At 38.7% G+C, this 19,326-nt stretch overlaps 1 protein-coding gene across 1 annotated transcript in view; it reads right to left on the bottom strand.

Annotated features, from left to right (window-relative positions):
- MKL1 (megakaryoblastic leukemia (translocation) 1) overlaps positions 1–19,326 on the bottom strand; it is a 148,132-nt gene that overhangs the window by 83,871 nt on the left and 44,935 nt on the right. The window contains exon 5 of the mRNA XM_012735117.1: positions 10,696–10,957. Coding sequence (XP_012590571.1) covers positions 10,696–10,957 — 262 coding nt within the window. The remainder of the gene's footprint in view (positions 1–10,695; positions 10,958–19,326) is intronic.

Raw genomic sequence — 19,326 nt, 5'->3', positions numbered from 1 at the left:
AGTTCTATATGAATAAATAAATAAATCTTTAAAAAAAAAGTTCCCTATTACTATATATATATATATATATAAAACAGGAATTTGTGATCTCATGTATATATGCATGTACCCTAGCACCAGGATACATGAAGAATGGTTATGGCAACACTGTTAACAGTCTAAACCTGGAAACAACCCAAATGTTTGCCAGCAGAAGGAAATTTTTTAAATTCCAGAGTAAGTTTTCATGGCAGCATCCACTATACAGTAATGAACACTGATGAGTTAAAACTATATATATGAGAGAGTATCACATATGTAGAGCAAAAGACAATCCAAAACCAGGGCATTCATATAAACCTGAACTAAACTATATTGTCTAGGAATAAATACCTAGTTGATAAAATAAATCTTTCAAGAAGTCACAATAGCAGTTAATCCTGGGAAGCAGAGGGAGACAGCTGGATTAGCAATAAGCATATAGGAGGCTTACTTGGGCCTCACAATAAAATGCTGAGCACAGCAGTGATCACAGCTCTTTGCTTTATGGTTCTTCTATAACCCATCATGTCACTTATGAACATTTCTGTATTACACACCTCCCACCCCAAAAAGAAGTGAATGGTAAAATATATATTATCAATCTAAATGAAGCTTTCTCAGCTTTATAGATGCTCTGTCCCACTGTTCTCCAAGTATGTTCAAATCTGTTGGATCAATAATATGTGGGTCCTCCCTGGTGGCACAATGGGTTAGGACACAGCACTGCAAGCTGACCCACCCCCTTCAGTGCGAGTTCAATCCCCAGGCCCAGAGGTGACCAACATGGTACAGCAGACCACTCCTGACCCACCCACTGCTACCCTCAGCAGTGTACTTCGTTGATCAGCCTATCCTGCTCCCCACTCTGTCTCTGATGAAGTTTTTCACTGCCCCTGCACCTCTGGCTGTACCCCAGTTCAGTAAGTATCTTTTTAAAAAGAATAATCTTTTTAAAAATAATATGTGATTTCAGGTCATAAAAATTCTTGTAAGAATTTTGGCCAAGTTAGGATTCATAACACAGGAAAGTGCAAGATCTTTATCTAGGTGATCAGGAGGGTGGGAGAGGAAATCTAGGGAATCAGGAGGACAAAGTAGGAAGAGGAAAGTAAATATCACCATTTAAAAAAAAATTTGCCGGATGTTCAACCTCTATCCATGACCCAAAAAAAGATACTTTCAGTAGCTTGCCCAAAAAAGATACTTTCAGTATCTTGCTCAGTGTCTCATGTATTACAGGTATATTTTATAATGTCTCCTAATTTCTACTGTCTGCACAAGTGAACAATAGAATTGTAGGAATATACAAATGACTGTCCTAAAGTAAAAATGTAAAAGCCAAGAAAAAATAGAAGATCAAGAACATATCCCCCAAAACGCCATCTAAGAAATATTTATGAATGTCTTGTCCATTAATTTATCAAACTTTGTCGGCAAAGCCTTCTGAATAATACAGTCCTTGTAATTATATAATGTGTCTTAAGTCTATATGTAATGCCAAACTTCACAAAGCACACCCATCTTAGGATATAAGCAAGTCCCCAACTAAGAAAGAGATTGTATTCCAAAAGCTCATTTGTTTGGTTTTTTAGCTTTGGGGGCGGGAGGTTGTTAACTTTTTAAGATTTATTTATTTATGTATACAAGAACTAGGGTACAGGCCTGGTGGTGAGAGGATTAATCAGAGACTGCGTGGGAACCGAATAGGCAGACTGCTGAGAGGAGCAATGGGCGAGACAGGAAAGGTCTGCTGCACCATGTGTGCCACTTCCCTGACAGGAAATCAAACTCGTGCTATTGTGGCTTTGGACAGCTTCATAGTGCCTGCTTTAACTCACTGTGCCACCAGGGAGGGCCCACCAAAAGCTCGTTTGTAATTTGATCATTTGATACATGGGATGCACTTATTCCTAGGTGTGCCCACAAAAGCCTCTACGATAAGTGAAATGCAATATATTTGTCATGAGAAAAAGCAGCAAATAGTATTTCAGTTCCCATCCTAGAAGATCCTGAAATAGGCCTATGCAGTCTTAGTCCTGAAACACATTCACACGTGAAAGACTGATGAAAGGGTAGATAAAAAAGGGTAGATATAGAAGGAAAATCAGCTCAAGAGCAGCGTGTCATTAAAGGAAGAAGAAAAATAAAACCTAAATTTTCCAATATGCTACATGCATTCAATGTGTTCCAAAACATCACTGGCTAGAGTTAATGGGGATAGGGCTAGATCATTCAAGAGATTTTCCTAGGCTTCTCCAAGTCTATACTGAACAGGAAACAAGTAGATCAATTTCAGTTTTTAGACCTAAGTGTTGGGTCAAGAGAAAGACAGAGAAATAATATTATAAAATACAGCTCTACCAACTTTTTCTAATTAGGTCAATGAGGGCTGAGTGAATAAAAGGTACCTCCCTTTCATTAGAGGGCCAACTTCCTCTGTTTAGGAGTTAAAGGAATCAATAACTTGCCTGTCTGCTAACCTGTAGGGACTCTTACTTTCCGGTTTTTTGTTTTGTTTTGTTTTTAAGATTTATTTATTTATGCATACAAGAACTGGGGTACAGGCCAGAGATGTGGAGACTGGGGTGACAAGATTCACCAAAGACAAGAGTGGGGAGTAGAACAGGCAGACCAACTGAAAATACACTGCTGAGGGGAGCAGTGGGGGGACAGAAGAGGTCTGCTGTGCCATGTGGGTGAGCCCCCTGGCCAGGACTCAAACTCATGCTACAGTGGCTGCCAATAGCTTCATGGTGCTGAGACATAACTCCTTGCACCACCAGGAAGGCCCCTTAGGGACTTTTGTTAATTCACTTAAATTCTATGTAAGATATGTTCTTCAATAAAACAGATCTGAGAATTGAATTCCTCATTCCATCCTTTAAACACAGTATACCCCCCCCCATGAAAAGGCACCTCCTCTAACTTCAGAATTTATTCTGCTCTTGAAAAGACTTTCCAATTTCATAATCTTCGCAGGGATTTTGCATTTCTACTTTTTACCTCCCTACAAATAACAATGTACAGAGACCTAGTGTAAAATTATGACAGTGATTTTTCTCGCATTTGCATCCAGTCATTTTTCTCCTTTGACAGGAAAAGTCACCATTGCAGTGCATAAATAGATGATCCCATTGAGACCAGGAAAGTCACTCAACTAGACACTAACAATATCACCCCATCCAGACCATCACCTGATGGCTGCTGGATGAAATAAAAGGGAAACAATCCTCAGCAAAATAACAGTAAACTGAATTCAACAGTAAAAGGATCACACACTACAGTCGGGTGGGATTTATTCCAGGGGTGTATGCAGGATGGTTCACCATCTGTAAGTCTGTTAAAGTGATACACCACAGTAACGAAATGAAGGGCAAAAATCACATGATAAAAAAAAAATCACGTTTATCTCAATAGATGCAGAAAATCATCTGAAAATTTCAACACCTATTTATGAGAAAACTCAATCAAGTGGATAAAAAAGGAACATACCTCAACAGTAAAAAGTTACATATGACAAGTCTACAGCTAACATCATACTCAATGTAAAAAACCATAAGCTTTTCTGCTTACAATTAGAACAAGACAAGGAAGTTTACTATCACCATTTTCATTCAAAATAACATTAGGAGGCCTAGCCAAAGCAATTAGACAAGAGAAATAAAATGACACAAACTAGAAAGTAGACAGTATATGGTCACTATTTGCAGATGGCATGTTATATACAGAAAAAGTAAAAATTTTACCAAATGAAAACTTACTAAAACTAATTAAGTTGCAGGATACAATAATCAAAAAATCTGTTCCATGTCTAGGGATGACTGAGAATAAGGGGGTAAAAAGGAACTGGGATAAAAAATTACTTCCTAGTGAAAGCAAGGATAAGTACATGAGACTACATCAAGTTAAAGAGCTGCTGTATAGCAAAAGAGACATTACAAAAAACAGGCATTCCACTGATTGGGGAAAAATTTTCTCACACAAAACTAATGATAAAGGATTGATCACAAAGATATACAAAGAATTGACAAAATCAACAAAAATAAACAACCCCATCAAAAAATGGGCAGAAGAGCTAAAAAGACACTTCTCCAAAGAGGAAATACAGATGGCCAAGAGCATATGAAAAAATGTTCAACATCAGTTGAAATAAGGGAGATGCAAATTAAAACCACAATGAGATACCACCTCACACAAGCGAGAATGGCACACCTTAAAACAACTAGCAACAACAAATGTTGGCAAGGATGTGGAGAAAAAGGAACTCTCCTGCACTGCTGGTGGGAATGCAAACTAGTACAACCACTATGGAAAACTGTTTAAAGGTTCCTCAAATTGCTACAAATGGAGCTTCCCTATGACCCAGTAATCCCACTCCTAGGTATCTACCCAAAAGACACAAAAACACTGATTCAAAAAGATACCTGCACCCACATGTTTATTACTGCTTTATTTACAATTGGAAAGACATGGAAACAACCCAAATGCCCAAAAATGGATGGCTGGATTAAAAAGATGTGGCACATATACACATGGAATATTATTATTCAGCAACCAAAAAAAATAAACACATGTCTTTTGCAGCAACATGGATGGAGCTGGAAAAGATCATGTTTAGTGAAATAAGCCAGAAAGAAAAGTATCGGATGGTTTCACTCATAGCAGGAATATAACAGACCAGGTAAGAAAATAACAATAATAATGAACAGCTATATACCAGATATTTTATGGGGGTGGGGTGGGGTATGGGATCAAAAACAGTGGAGGGAGGGAAATGCACTGGACTATGGTGATGGCACACGGGTGATCTGGTGAGGGGAAGCCCACAGGGATTACAACTGAGATGGAAAAATGCGCAAAATGATATAAAAATTATACTACTTTAGGCCCTCCCTGGTGGCGCAGCGGGTTGAAGCACAGCACTGAGAATCTAAAGCCACTTCCTCATGAGTTCGATTCCCGCCTGCCCCGGAGGCGACCACATGGCGTGGCAGACCTCTCCTGGCCCGCCCGCTGCTCCCCTCAGCAGTGTGCTTCGTCGATCTGCCTGTTCTGCTCCCCGCTCTGTCTCTGGTGAATTCTCTCACCCTCCGCATCTCTGGCCTGTACCCCAGTTCTGTACAAATAAGTGAATAGATCTTTAAAAAAAAAAAAAAATTATACTACTTAAAAAAAAAACTACTTCCAACAACAGCATGCTATAATCTTTTAAGAGGATAAGGTAAACAAACTGAATTGAAAAAATTTAAAGCTTCCTACCCAAGCACACTACTTTTGCGAAGGGAGAAATGTCTTTTACATCCTTGTCTTTTCTTCACATTTGGTAATCTGTATTACAGTTATTTGCACCAAGACTTATATAATAAGATGTCTACTACAGTATTATGTATAACATTAAAAAAAAGTAAGGTTTTTATGACTTAAAACTAGCTATCTGTTGTATAAACACAATTCAAATATCAAGAGAGAAAAAAATTTTTTTAAAGATTTATTTAGTTATGCATACAGTACTGAGGTACAAGCCAGAGTACTGGGGCAGTGAGAAGATTCACCAGAGACAGAATGAGGAGCAGAACAGGCAGATCGACAAAGTATACTGCTGAGGGGAACAGCAGTCAGGTCAGGAGAGGTCTGCTTTACCATGTGGGTCACTCCCTGGCTGGGACTGAACTTGTGCAGAGACGGCTATAGCTAGCTTCCCAGTGCTGCACTTTAACTGGATGCGCCACCAGGGAGGGCCCGAGAAAAAATGTTTTCTAAGACTGCTGAATGATAAAGGAAATCTCATGAAACTGTATTATAGGAAAATAATTTATACACTGTGTATGTATGTAAAAGCAAACAAATATGTTAACTGTTGCTACTATCACTGAATTATGTAATTGTGAGGGAATTTTTCCTACACGTCATCATTTGGGTGGAGGGGAAAGCAGACTTCTAAAACACAGAATATTTAGGAGGAAGTGCAAGTAAGATGAGTTTAACTCTTAACACATGGAATCCGTGGCACGTGGAAAGAAGGTGTAAACTGTAAACATGAGTATGGAGCTCAGGGGAAGGGACCGAACAGAAACCAATACATCAGGTGTGGGTAAAGCCAAAGTGCTAAGGAAGGTCACTCCAGGTAAGGGGAGAGTTACAAGTATATAAGCCATAGGGCTGAACACTGAGGAGTAAAGAAGTTTAAGAGGTAGGCAGAGAAAGACAGCAAAGGCGTTGAGCAGAAAAAAGGTATGGCTAGAAAGGCAGAGTTTGAAAAGGCAGGAAACAGTAGTGTTACAATGTCAGTGGAGGAAAAGGAACAGGATGGACAAAGTCGTCAACCATGTCAAATGTAGGCAAGAGGTTAAGCAGAACAAGTGTTATCTGATCTACAACAAAAGAACACTAATGACTGGCAACAGTAGTTTCGAAGAAAGGGTAAGTACAGAAGCTAGAATGCATGACTCTGGAATGTGGGAATGTAGAGGCTGACTGTAAACTACTTTCAGCAGCATGAACAAGAAGGGAAAGTTAGAATGGAGATGGTGTTCAAAATGGGAAAAAGTTGTTGATTTATGTATGTCCCAAAGAGCTGAGAAGGGCTGAAGGTATACCAAGCACCTCTGCCCAAACAGAACAGCTGCCTGCTCTACTGAGACCATCACAGCTGTCATCACCAATTTTCTCCACTTCCTGCCCAAGATATGAGAGGTTTGTTGTTTGCTGTCTGTCATCGCCCCCATTACCATTCCTCCCATCCCAGAAGAATACTGGTTCTCACTCCTGCTAAAGCCAGTGCCTTTGGATACCAGCCTCACAAATCTCCAGTCACCTTACTCTATCAGTTACTCTTTCTCGTTTACTGTAGAGAGAGAGAAGCAAGAAAAGGACACCAAACACTGCTTGAGTGTCTATTTACTCAAAAATTATTGAGTTTCTACAACATTTCTCACCATGGATATAAAAACAAAATTCAGAATTCTTGCTTCTGGTGGGAGAAACAAGTCAGCCATCCATCTGTTCATTCAACAAATATTTATTTCGGTGCCCAATATAAGCCTAGAGTTGGGTATACACCCAGCAACAAAATTAAGTTTCTGGCCTTGTGAAATACACTATCAAAGTGGGGAAATACAAACGAATATACATACACAAATAGTAAGACATATACGTACACATACACAAATCATAGTGAGTGTCTGGAGAAAAATCAAGCAAGAAGGAAAGAGAGGAGTTATTTCATATAAGAAAGGCTGCAAAGACCTCACCAAGGAAATGACATTGATGCAATAATTTCAATGACTGCACAGCAAGTACCAAGGCCCTTGGACAGGAACATATCTGACGTGTTCAAGGAACAGTAAGAATGTCAATGTAGCTGAAGCAGAGCAGATGGAGCTAGGGGACACAGGTAAGGGGCGAGGTCAGGAAGGAACCAAAACACATCATGAGAACTGACTTCATCAAATGGCATATAGGAAGATATTAAAAGATTCTGAGAGGAATGTTAACAGTATCTGATTTCAGTTTAAAGGCCCACTTGTTGCTGAGGATCATGAGTGAGGAAGTAAGATAATAAAGGGTGATTGGGCAAACACATAACACTAAATATGAGTTAAGATGGTCTTCTCAAAGGAAGTCCTGAACAGATTCTGAAAATCAATTAAGAGCAAAAAGAGTGGGGAGTCAGAGAGTATCCCAAATAAAGGCATAATGCAGGAAACCCACAAGGATTCTGAAAAGATTTGGTGTTGCTATAGCCCAATATCAAGCAGTCAAAAACTATTTATGTATGTGTGTACATATGTGTGTATATATGTATATGTGTGTGTGTGTGTGTGTGTGTGTGTGTGTGTATACACAGGGCAGTCTCTGGTGGTGCAACAGGTTAAAGCACAGCACTATGAAGCTATCTGCAGCCACTGCAGCACTAAGCTCAATCCCCAGCCCATTAGATGACCCAAATAGTACAGCAGACCTCTCCTGAACCACCCACTGCTCCCCTCTTGTCTATCTGCCTGTTCTTCTCCCCACTCTGTTTCTGGTGAATCCTCTCACCTCCCCCACACCTCTGGCCTGTACCCCAGTTTTTGTATGCAGAAATAAATCTTTAAAAAATTACCCAGGACTAAACCTAATAAAATATTTTTGTGACCTTTATGGAAAAAAATTATAAAACTGGACATGTACATAAATTTCACAGTAGCACTGACAGACGCTAAGAGTAAAATATTTGCGAAGGCGGCATCTCAAGACAAGAAATTGAAGGTGGGAATAGAAATATTCAAAACAGTTGTCAAACAAGCTATTGAAAAGTAAAGGATCCAGCCACACAGACTGAGGCCCAAACCACAGGTGGGGATATGAAGGCTAAGGGCCAGTGTGAAAAAAAATCACCAGTCCTTTCAAATCAATAGAAACAATCCTTAGGCGCCAACACAAGAAATAATTAATTTAACAGCAGCTAACAATCCTACAAAGGAATGAACTCCTTTCCAAGAAAAGATGATTTTATCAATGCAATCTCTGCACTGGCAAGATGCAGCTCCCTGCCCACCTGTGACTATGCAGATGTCCCTCTTCACCAGCCTTCTCCCTTTGCAAAGCAGCAGAGGCAGCTCTCCTCCCAATACTGCACCTGTGACTGTGCAAGTGTCTCTTTTCATAACGCTGCCCTTGGAAAATAAACTACAACCATACACAACTTAACATAAATTTCAGAAACATAAAAGCCAACAGATATATATAGATATATATCTATCTATATATAGATAGATAGAGATAGATAGAATACATATATATAATGTAAGTGCATAGCCTAATTCCATTTACATAGAGTCTAAAACAAGCAAAACTGACCTATAGTGCTAGAGATTAACACAGCCATTTCCTCTAGACAGGGAAGAAGGGAACAATGATTAGAAAGAAGCACAAATGGATGGTTCTGGGTGCTAAAAATGTAGTATTTCTTTCTTCAACTGCATTCACTCTGATAACAAGGAAGACACTAACAATTTGTTATTCTGTATTGGTCTTTACTTCATTAAAACTAAAATTTATTGGTGTCTACAATTTACTATCAAAAGCAACCAGAAAAAAAAAAAACAAGTTGGATTGATGGACAGCAGAATGAACAGATTTGTTACAAAGCAATTACTATGTTAACAGCAGAACTGAAAAGGTGAACATAAAGAAATTCATTATAAATCTTCCAACTTTATCATTTGTTTTAAATTTTCTGCAATAAAATTGGGGGGGATCCTGATTTTTATTTATTTATTTATTCAGTTATTTTTGGGCAGATCTTCACAAGCTGTCTATAAAAATTCTGAAAAACTGAAAGGGCAACAAGAGCCAAAACAACTGTGTAAAAGAAAAGGGCAAGGAGAGGACTTATCCTAACAGACAGCAAGCCTAGTTATTTAGTGATAGTAACTAAAATGATATAGTATAAAACAGTAATGAAGAAAGGCCAGTGAAACAGATCAAAGTCTAAAAACAAACTCCTACAGAGAGAAAAAGAAAAAGCTGACATTAAAGATCAGTGAGGGAGGGCCCTCCCTGGTGGTACAGCAGGTTAAAGCACAGCACTAAAAAGCTAAATCACTGCAGCGTGAGTTCAGTCTCCACCCCAGAGGTGACCACATGGCCCGGGAGACCTCTCCTGACCCGCCCACTGCTCCCCTCAGCAGTGTACTTCCTCAGTAGGCCTGTTCTGCTCCCCACTCTGTCTCTGGAGAATCCTCTAATCCTCTTACTCCCCACACCTCTGGCCTGTACCCCAGTTCTGAATGCATAAATAAATAAATCTTTAAAAAAAAAAATCAATGAGGGAAAATCAGTACTATTCAATAAATAGTAAATCACAAAGTCATAGCTATCTTTAATAACTCAGAGAGAACATAAACAAGTTGCAGAAGAATACATACACTATCATTCTTTTTTCATATATATATACATATGGATGGATTTTTAAATGAGAGATAATAGTCTATATTGCTTGGCAATATATTCATATAATTAAAAAAAAAAAAAAAGCCAGCAGCAACAGCTGGCAATGAAATACCAGCTCTTGGGTAGTAGTTATCTTTGGGGCTGGCTGGAGATTCATGGAGAGGCCAGAAGCCAAGCAGTGCATTAAGTACGCAAGTATTTGCTGTATTACTTTTCATGTGCTTTTGGGAAATCTTAAGTATTTCTTAACAAATTTAAGGTTTTTTAACTTACAAAGTTTGAAAAATATACAGTTTGTACACAGATTTATAAACAGCTACAGGCTAGAGCAGAGACTAAAAATGGGGGAATGACAACAGAAGAAACTAAAGGAGCAGAAGGCGATCCTACAAAGTCTGCTAAAAACACTTCCCGAAACTTTTGTTTGTTTTTATTTTTATCCCTTTAGGCTAGTTACTGAAAAGTGTTACCCTTTAGTTCCTAATTCAGCAGAACACTACAGTTCAATAATTATTTGCTGAATTATTCAATTTATAGACAGGGTAAGGAAGGAGAAGCAGACAAGTCAGTTAGAAAGCAATTCCATAGCCCAGGTGAGAAATGTTGGACACAATGATGATCTAAATTTGCTATCTCTATTTTATCCAAAATATTAAGACCCTTTCAGGAGACATGAAGTAACATAGGTTTATAGACTAGAAAGAGCCTGATTCAAGAAATAGTTCCAAATCAACTCACCATTCTTCCTCTCACTAAGTGGAGGCAAATTGGGATTCCTGCCAGGTCGGAGGCCCAGGGTCAGCTCGGGCTGCAAGGAGAGCTCCTGCAGTTCATTGGCAACAGCTTCGCTCTGGGGACTGGGTGCCGCAGACAGGGACACCAGCACTGGCTCATCATCATTTTCGCCAGCCCCTCCTCCGTCCAGCCCACTCACAGCAATGACGGAAGGGGGCAGGCACACTACACTGGAGAAATCCACTTTGGCTTTCGTGATGGCAACCTGGAAATGGTAGAAGAAACAAAAAAGTAGATGTCACTCAGATTGTTCCATTGAGTGCATAGGGAATACTAATATTATAAATATATTTTTGGTTATTACTATTATTTTTTAAATTTTTTGTAAAGTAAGTGCATCATTGTTAAGTTACTATTTATGATAGAGAGTACATGAGTCGCAAGCCACATAATGCATTCAACTGCATCACTTAAGACAACAACATTACCCGGAGTAAAAAGCAGCACATATGCATATGAATGTACAGAAGGAAATACTTCCTGTCAAGGAGTCAGTTGAGAGTTACCTTCACCTACCAAGGGGAAGTATCCTGAGAAGTAACAAAGAGGGAGGAAGTAAAAAAGATGGTGGGGGTGGCCTAAGCATGACCTGGTGGTGGGTGCACTAGATGGCAATACTTGAAGGGAGTATCCAAATACTACTGTGATTAAAAACAAATTTAAATACTTAGTGAGCATCCACAAGATATAAAAGTAATCATTGCACCAAAGCAATCTGGAAAAGAAAGCCTCTTCTAGAAATTAATTCCCAAATCATTATATTCCGTAATATAAATAGAGATAATTGTTGATGATTAATATTAGCCGCAAATTTGAACCTACATCAATATTTAATCACAGTACCAAGAATGGAACATAAAAACACCTAGCAACATTCAGAACAAACTCTTTAAATATGACAAAGAATTCATATAGCATGAAAGACTTCAACAACATAGAAAGTAATGGCAAGATGAATTAAGAATACATTCATATTCACTGAATTCTATATCATTATTAAGAATAAATTTTATAAGGTCTTTAAAATGTGGACTGTGTTCCAAGTTAAATAAAATACAAAAATGTATGTTCACATTTCTTGTGGATCTTGAGTATTAGTCCCTTGTCAAATGTTTGATGTACAGATGTTTTCTCTAATTTGGTAGAGTGCCTTTTCATTTTAATGCTGCTTTCTGTCCCTGTGCAGAAGCTTTTTAGTTTCATGTGGTCCTGTTGGCCTGTTTTTGCTGTGTTTCCCTTTGCCAGCACTATGAAGCTATCTGCAGCCACTGCAGCATTAAGTTCAATCCACAGCCCTGGAGGTGACCCACATGGCATGGCAGACCTCTCCAGTATCACCAGTTGCCTCCCTCAGCAATATATGCATAAATTAATAAAATCTTTAAAAAAAACAACTTTGATCCTAGGATCAAGGAAAAGTGACTTCACATACAGCAACAAGTTTTCATTTAAATAGTTGTTACTGTACTCCAGAATATTATTCAGTCACAAAAAGAACCCTGCCATTTGTGATAGTGTGGATGAACCCTGAAGGCCTCAAACTAAATTAAGGAAATCACACAGAAAAAGACAAATACTGTATGATCTCACTTCCACGCAGAATTAAAAATAAACAAAAAAGCACCCAAAGGGGAAGAAACCAGATAAAGTGCTATGGATTATATGAGTGCATACCTCTCATTAAAAAAAATTGCACAGTAAAGACTTCGTGAGATATAATGCAAGGTTTTCCTAATATTGATCTTGAGAAATAAGTCAAACATAAAGTACCAGCATTCACGAAAAAAGTATTTAGCATAAAATATACATAACTGAAAAGATTTACCTCTCTTGTAAGCACACTTCTACCTATTTATTTATTTAATGCACACAAGAACTGGGGTACAGACCAGAGGTGCAGGCAGTGAGAGAATTCACCAGAGATAGAGTGGGGAGCAGAGCAGATGGATCCACTGAAATACACTGCTGAAAGAACAGCAAGCAGGTAAGGAGAGGTCTGCCACACTGTGTGATCACTTCACTGGCCAGCGATGGAACTCATGTAGCAGTGGCTGTGGATAGCTTTGTGCAATTATCTACAGGTAAAGTTGTGCTTTAACCCGTTGCACCACCAGGGAGGGTCCTCTTTCTACCTATTTAAGTAGCCCATAGGAACAAGTCTTACATAAAATTATAACAATCTAAATACAAGATCCAAAAATGTTGAGATATAGTCATCATGGATTAGTATCTACTACCAAGTCTTAGGAATTTTACTTACTATAAAACTTGCAAGAAAACATGTTAAAAACCTAAAAGTAACATTTATCTCAGATTACATGTATCAGTATTTAGAAGTTAGTTATATCCCAAACAAAATACTCTATATAACATTTCAAAGCAAAGTAATTAAAATAACCAAAGGAAATAATCTGTATCATGTTTAGTGTTGTAGACTTTTAATTCTAAAATTAGCCCAAGATCAAAACTTTCTTTTTCATCACAGAATCACCAACTCTAATTTCCTGGCTACTAATTTGCTTATGATCAGTAGCAACCAGAACAAAACGACAACGGGGCAGGGTCATCTCCCACAACCCATCCGTTGACCTCTCTTGCTAACCTGATTTCAGCTCATCTTCTCTTCACTCCACACCCCTCATTTGGGTGGCAAGCTTTCTGATGGCACCCGGCGGCATATGTAATGAGCAGCAACAGCACAAAACGTGTCATAGACATGGAGGAGCTGGGGCAGAGGCTGCTGGTAACTCTAAAGGTATGTACTAGCAGGATTCTTTATTGTTATGGTCCATGACAAAGAGTTGGCTTCATGCAATTAAATGATATAGTTATGAAAAAGAAGTTTCTTTACAAAAATTGCTTTTAATCAATTAATGAACCTTCTTTTATTTAGACAGATGTTCACATTTTCCTCAATATACTCTCATCATAGTAAACCAAAGTCCTCAAAGGTCTTACTGCTGAAGAAGACACATATATAAAATAATGACATGAGGGAATTTTCTTAGCATTTACTATGTATGTACTAGATAGGAACAGCAGAAGATGAGAAATATATAAAGTCTTTCTAACTAGTTAACCCTTATTTTCATCTCTACCACTCCAATCATCTTCAGACATCTTAAGAATCAATCAGACTTCTAGAAATGGCAAAGAAATGACCTTCCTGCTTTCCCTCTCTCAGAAATTCTCTAAAAGCATGCAGTACAAAGAAAAAAAAATAAAATTAATCTCAAAACAATGGAAAGTATAAAGACAGGCATGGCAGACTAAAAAGGCCTTGCAAATTCTAGGTCCTTCTTCCTCTTGATAAGTGGAATCCATTCCCCCTCAACCTCTGCTGGCCTTGACCAAGTGGAGTATAGAAAAAATACGATGTTCTGAGTCTACACTTTCACAAGGTTGGGAGCATTTACCCTGCTCTCTTGAAGCCCTGTGTACCCATGTAAGCATGGTACTTATGCTGAAGAAACCATAAAAAGAGGACAACACAGGAAGGCCAGCTGAGACCAGCCTTCCAAAAGGGTAATCCAGTCTCAGATCACCTGTACCAATTCAAGTTACAGGGTTATGTACGGAGAACAGGAAGCTGAGTCTGAGTCTTTTTCTAGGGGATAGGAAGTGGCAATATCAAGACATGTTTTAAAGAATTAATCTGGCAGTGGAATAAAAAAAAGGAATATGAAGTTGGGGAAGAAGTTAAGCTACCTCATTAGGCAAAGTATAACATGTTGAGATCCTAATTTGGGGTAGTAAATGTAGAAAGAAGGAAACTACCACATAGCACAGATTCATACCTAGAACAGAATAGGAACTCAAATCTTTGCTTGAATTAATGTTGAATGAATGGCCAGAGTTTATCTGAGATCGGATGTGCTTGTGTTTGGTTGTAAGGAATGAAGCAAAGGGAGATGTCAAAGGTGACTCCACAGTTATTAGACAATGCAACTACTAGAATGGTGATTGTGAAGTAATGAGGAAGATAGTACAAGGAATTTTATCTGAGAGGATAATGAGTTTGACTTTGGATGTGGGCCCAGTAACTCATTTGAGTTTCCATTAGGTACATGAAAAGGAAACAAGACAATGAAGGTAGATTGATAGAAATGAAACAGAATTTTAGAAAGAAAACAAAAAAGAAAAATGCAGGAAAGCAAGATAAAGAGGCAGAGGTATAAGGGAATGATAATGTTACCAAACCTAACATAACTTGGGACTCCTCAGGTCAGACAGCCCACTTTGGGCATTAGACCATCCCTCTGACTCCTAAAATCACCATATACAGTGGACTATCTAGTTACAGAAATGTACTCTCTACTCACTATTTTAGCTTGTAACTTTTTACAGTGTTTCATTCCCCACAACCAGACACCAGATGGCCCCAAATTATTCTGGACATAAGGAAGCTCCAGAGCTTCTACAAGAGGGCATGAACTCACCTACTGGAAACAGCGGAAATAAATAAAACCAGAAGAAATGTAAGTCTCTTATTTCCAGGTTCATCTCTTTTTTCACTGCTCACCTCTATGCATCCTCAACAAGTCCCTCCAGATATGAATACCTTTGAACAATGGTACTGGACACACATGGGAACAAATTCTCTTAACCAAGTGACACCACTTGCCTTTCTGCTATGTCACCCAAGAAAACCTTCTGGGATGGGCCTAATTTTCGTTAATTCATGCAACAAGTATATACTGATCGGGCACTGTTCTTGAGCCTGGGAGTACAGGTAATACCCTTGCTTTAACGGAGCTTATAGTGAATGAGACATCAAAATAATGCACAATAAAATAATTTCAGATAATTATCAGTATTATGGGTAGGGGTCAGATTAATTTAGATTAAATTATTGTCTCACTGAGGTGCTGTCTGAGCTGAGACTTGTACAAAAAGCTAACACTCAAAAAACACTTGGTATAAATGAGACATCTTATGTGGATTTAGTATTTACAACGCTATTTACTTACATTATCCAATATTTTACTGAGGAAATGAAGACACTGAGAGGTTAAATTAAACAAGGACAATCAGATTTCAGAACCCATACCTATAACCAATACAAAAATGAATGTTTACCTGAATTTGACAAGAGTGGTCAGAAAAGAAAACAACAGATTCAAAGATGGAAATTGTTCCATCTGAGATGGAAATGAGCTTGACAGCTTCAATTAACTAAAAAACCAGCATGGCCAGAGAGCATAACAGATGAAGTATAGTCAACAAAAATCTGGATGCCAATGAAGGTTTTTAAGCAATGGAATGAGGTATTTTTTTAAAGATCACATTGGTGGGTCCTCCCTCCTGGCACAAGGGGTTAAAGCATAGCACTACATAAATAGCCACAGGCAGTTCAGCCCAAGTTTAATCCCAGGCCAGGGAGGTGACCCACATGGCTTGGCAGACCTCTCCTGTCTCCCCCGCTGCTCCCCTCAACAGTGTACTTCGTCAGTCTGTCTGTTCTGCTCCCACTCTGTCTCTGATGAATTCTCTCACTGACCCTGAGGCTCTATAGCCTGTACCCCAATTCTGTATGCATAAATATTTTTTTTAAAAAAAGAGCACGATCACATTAGCAACTGCATAATGATTATAAAGAAACTTGTGCACCTTAGCCTGACTGAGTTTGGTGTAATTTACCACTCTGCCTGACTCCCTCGTTAACAAACGCAATAAAACTGTTTTGAGGAAATGCTATGATATTACTACATCACATCACCAGGTTTGGTGTAATGACCTTGAACAAGTAACCCTGAATAAAAAACTGCTACTATCTGTTCTATTTTCCTACAGGGTCTTATGAGAAGATGTTCTAGAAAGTACTGTTTAACTACAAAGTAGAATTTTGTTGTAAATTTAACAGATATCTGAAAATTTAGATCTCTAGTCCTAGTCTTAACCCCAAGAAAAGGTAGTTTGAAATTTAAAATACTATTTTGCAAGATGCCTTTGTTATATTCCCTGCACTGTATTCAAGCCCCAAAAACTACAGATATACTTTCTGTATGATTCCAAGTCCCTCTTCTATGGTGTTCAAATGTATTCCAATTTTTTTTAAAGATTTATTTATTTATTAGTACAGAACTGGGGTATAGGTCAGAGATGCGGAAGGTGAGAGGATTCACCAGAGACAGAGTGGGGAGCAGAACAGGTAGATCGACGAAGTGCACTGCTGAGGGAGCAGCGGGTGGGTCAGGAGAGGTCTGCCGCACCATGTGGTCACCTCCAGGGAGGCGGGAATCGAATTCATGCAGAAGTGGTTTAAGCTTCTTTGTGCAGTGCTTTAACCCGCTGCGCCACCAGGGAGGGCCCGAAATGTATTGCAATTTTTAAATGTGGAATTCTATTTGCCTTTGGAAACTTCCTCTCTAGACAAAAGAGTGGTGAATATTTATAATGTCTTTTATTAATTTAAATATGATCTAAACATATCTGTGTATTAACCTACAAAATTATGCAATCCATTATGAGAAGTTAGGAATCCTATCACTACTACTTATACCAAAACCCTATACTCCAATAAACCTGGGCAACCTAAAATGTTCCCAGACTACAGTACAGAAAATCTGTAATGGTGATTCTCTCTAGATATGAATAATATGAGAAAGATTATTTATAAACATAATGACTTTGGAATGAAAAACCTGTTGAGACAAACCTCACCTAGGCTGATGACAGGCAGTGGGTGAGGGAAGGGAAGACAGTTATAGTCTGTGCTTTGTCTCTACACTACAATGGGCATTTGAAGAGGAGCTCTTTGCCCATGCCAGGGCCTCATATCCTTAGGTTTCCCAATGAGTTCTTCCCCCCATATTTAAGAAAATGCCCTCTTAACAAAACGAATCATGAATATTTTCTTAAATTCTTGGTCAAATATGTTTAAACAGTGGAAATGATGCCTTGCCAGTGGAAAAAAAGAAAACTGTAGCAACTTTAGAGACACATTCAAACCCAGCAATCCATACTCAGAGCAAATGTGTATTCAAGACTAGTGTCTCAATGGTCAGAGCCTACAGCCCCTAGATACCCACTAGTGCTACAGCAAGGGACCCTCACGACACGTGCACACCTCTGGACAGCACTGCAGCATTAAAGCTGAAATACCTCAGTACAATACCAGCATATTCACCAGCTATCCTTCTATTACACTTCAACTATAACAGCTAACTTATTATTAAATGACTCTATTCTGGCAATATCTGGTAGTTACCATACAAAAGCACTCAAAAGTGAGGAACCTTCATAGCACATGGTACAGAATTTCTGTTTAAAATAGTATTCAGTTTTTCATGGTTATTAAAAGCTTCAATTCAACCTATAGACATATAATAAATTTCAGCAATTTAAATAAAAACAGTTCCTAAATTATGGCTCATTTTTCTTCCCTTCTGACAGCCTTTTGCTTCAAATAAAATCACACTCAAAGTCAGTATTTCTAAAAAGGGGCTGAGATTTTTCTGATGGCGTAAAATGTAATACACCAGTAAATAAGACCTTAAATTTGTTACAATTATATGTAAACCTTTAAAATAAAAAGAGAGTAGAGGCAAAGAAAAAACCATTTCCCAAACAAAGCAAATAATACATACAACAGAAATGTTCTCCAAGGCATGTGGGAATTTCTGCCTTCCAGCAGTATCTAAAAAGCAGTTACTGTCGAATTTGTAAAATGCTTAGTTAGACACATAAAACAGCAATGCAATGCATTCTGAAGGCATCTGTGCAGCAGTAAGTATGATGTGGGTAACAAGGGGGAAAAAAAGAAGTAACAGGTAAATGTACTCCTGGAACACAAAGCAGGTGGAAACTATTTCTATAAAAGGTAATTCTGGAAAAAAATCCTAAGTGCATACAAAAATAAAGTGCCCATTCAAAAGAATTTACTAAAACTCTGTTAACAGAGAATCTAAGGCACTTAAGTCATGATCCACATCACAGTTCGTTGGATAGAAACTCCACTGCCAATGATGTGTGACTCAGTAGACATTCCTTACCTCCTCAACTCCTAATCAATGCAAAAGAAACAGGCCACCGCTATTTCTCATCTACAACTCCAAATTGAAGATGCCAAATTCCTGGTCATCAGATCAGGATATCGTGCACTCTCCTTGACCACTGAGCCCCTCAGTCATAGAACAGAGGCTCTATCCAAGATGCAGCAAGAACAGTGGGGCCCTGACCATTAGGTTCCACATTAGTAAAGGCAAGCCAAGAAAACCAACATCTACCATTCTGACTAATGTCCATAGTAATCATTCAGAGATTTTGTCCAGAGGAAAGGTAATCCATAAGAAAGTAAGTTTCGGGCCCTCCCTGGTGGCGCAGCGGGATAAAGCACAGCACAAAGAAGCTAAAGCCACTTCCAGATGAGTTCGATCTCCGCCTGGCCTGGAGGAGATCCACATGGCGTAGCAGACCTCTCCTGATCTGCCCGCTGCTCTCCTCAGCAGTGTACTTCATAGATCTGCCTATTCTGCTCCCCACTCTGTCTCTGATGAATTCTCTCACTGACCCTGAGACTCTATAGCCTGTACCCCAATTCTGTATGCATAAATATTTTTTTTAAAAAAAGAG

The sequence above is a fragment of the Condylura cristata genome, unplaced genomic scaffold (assembly GCF_000260355.1).
Source record: "Condylura cristata isolate star-nosed mole 26May11 unplaced genomic scaffold, ConCri1.0 scaffold00004, whole genome shotgun sequence".
Lineage (NCBI taxonomy): Eukaryota > Metazoa > Chordata > Mammalia > Eulipotyphla > Talpidae > Condylura > Condylura cristata.
This window is presented reverse-complemented; position numbering and strand designations above follow the sequence as displayed.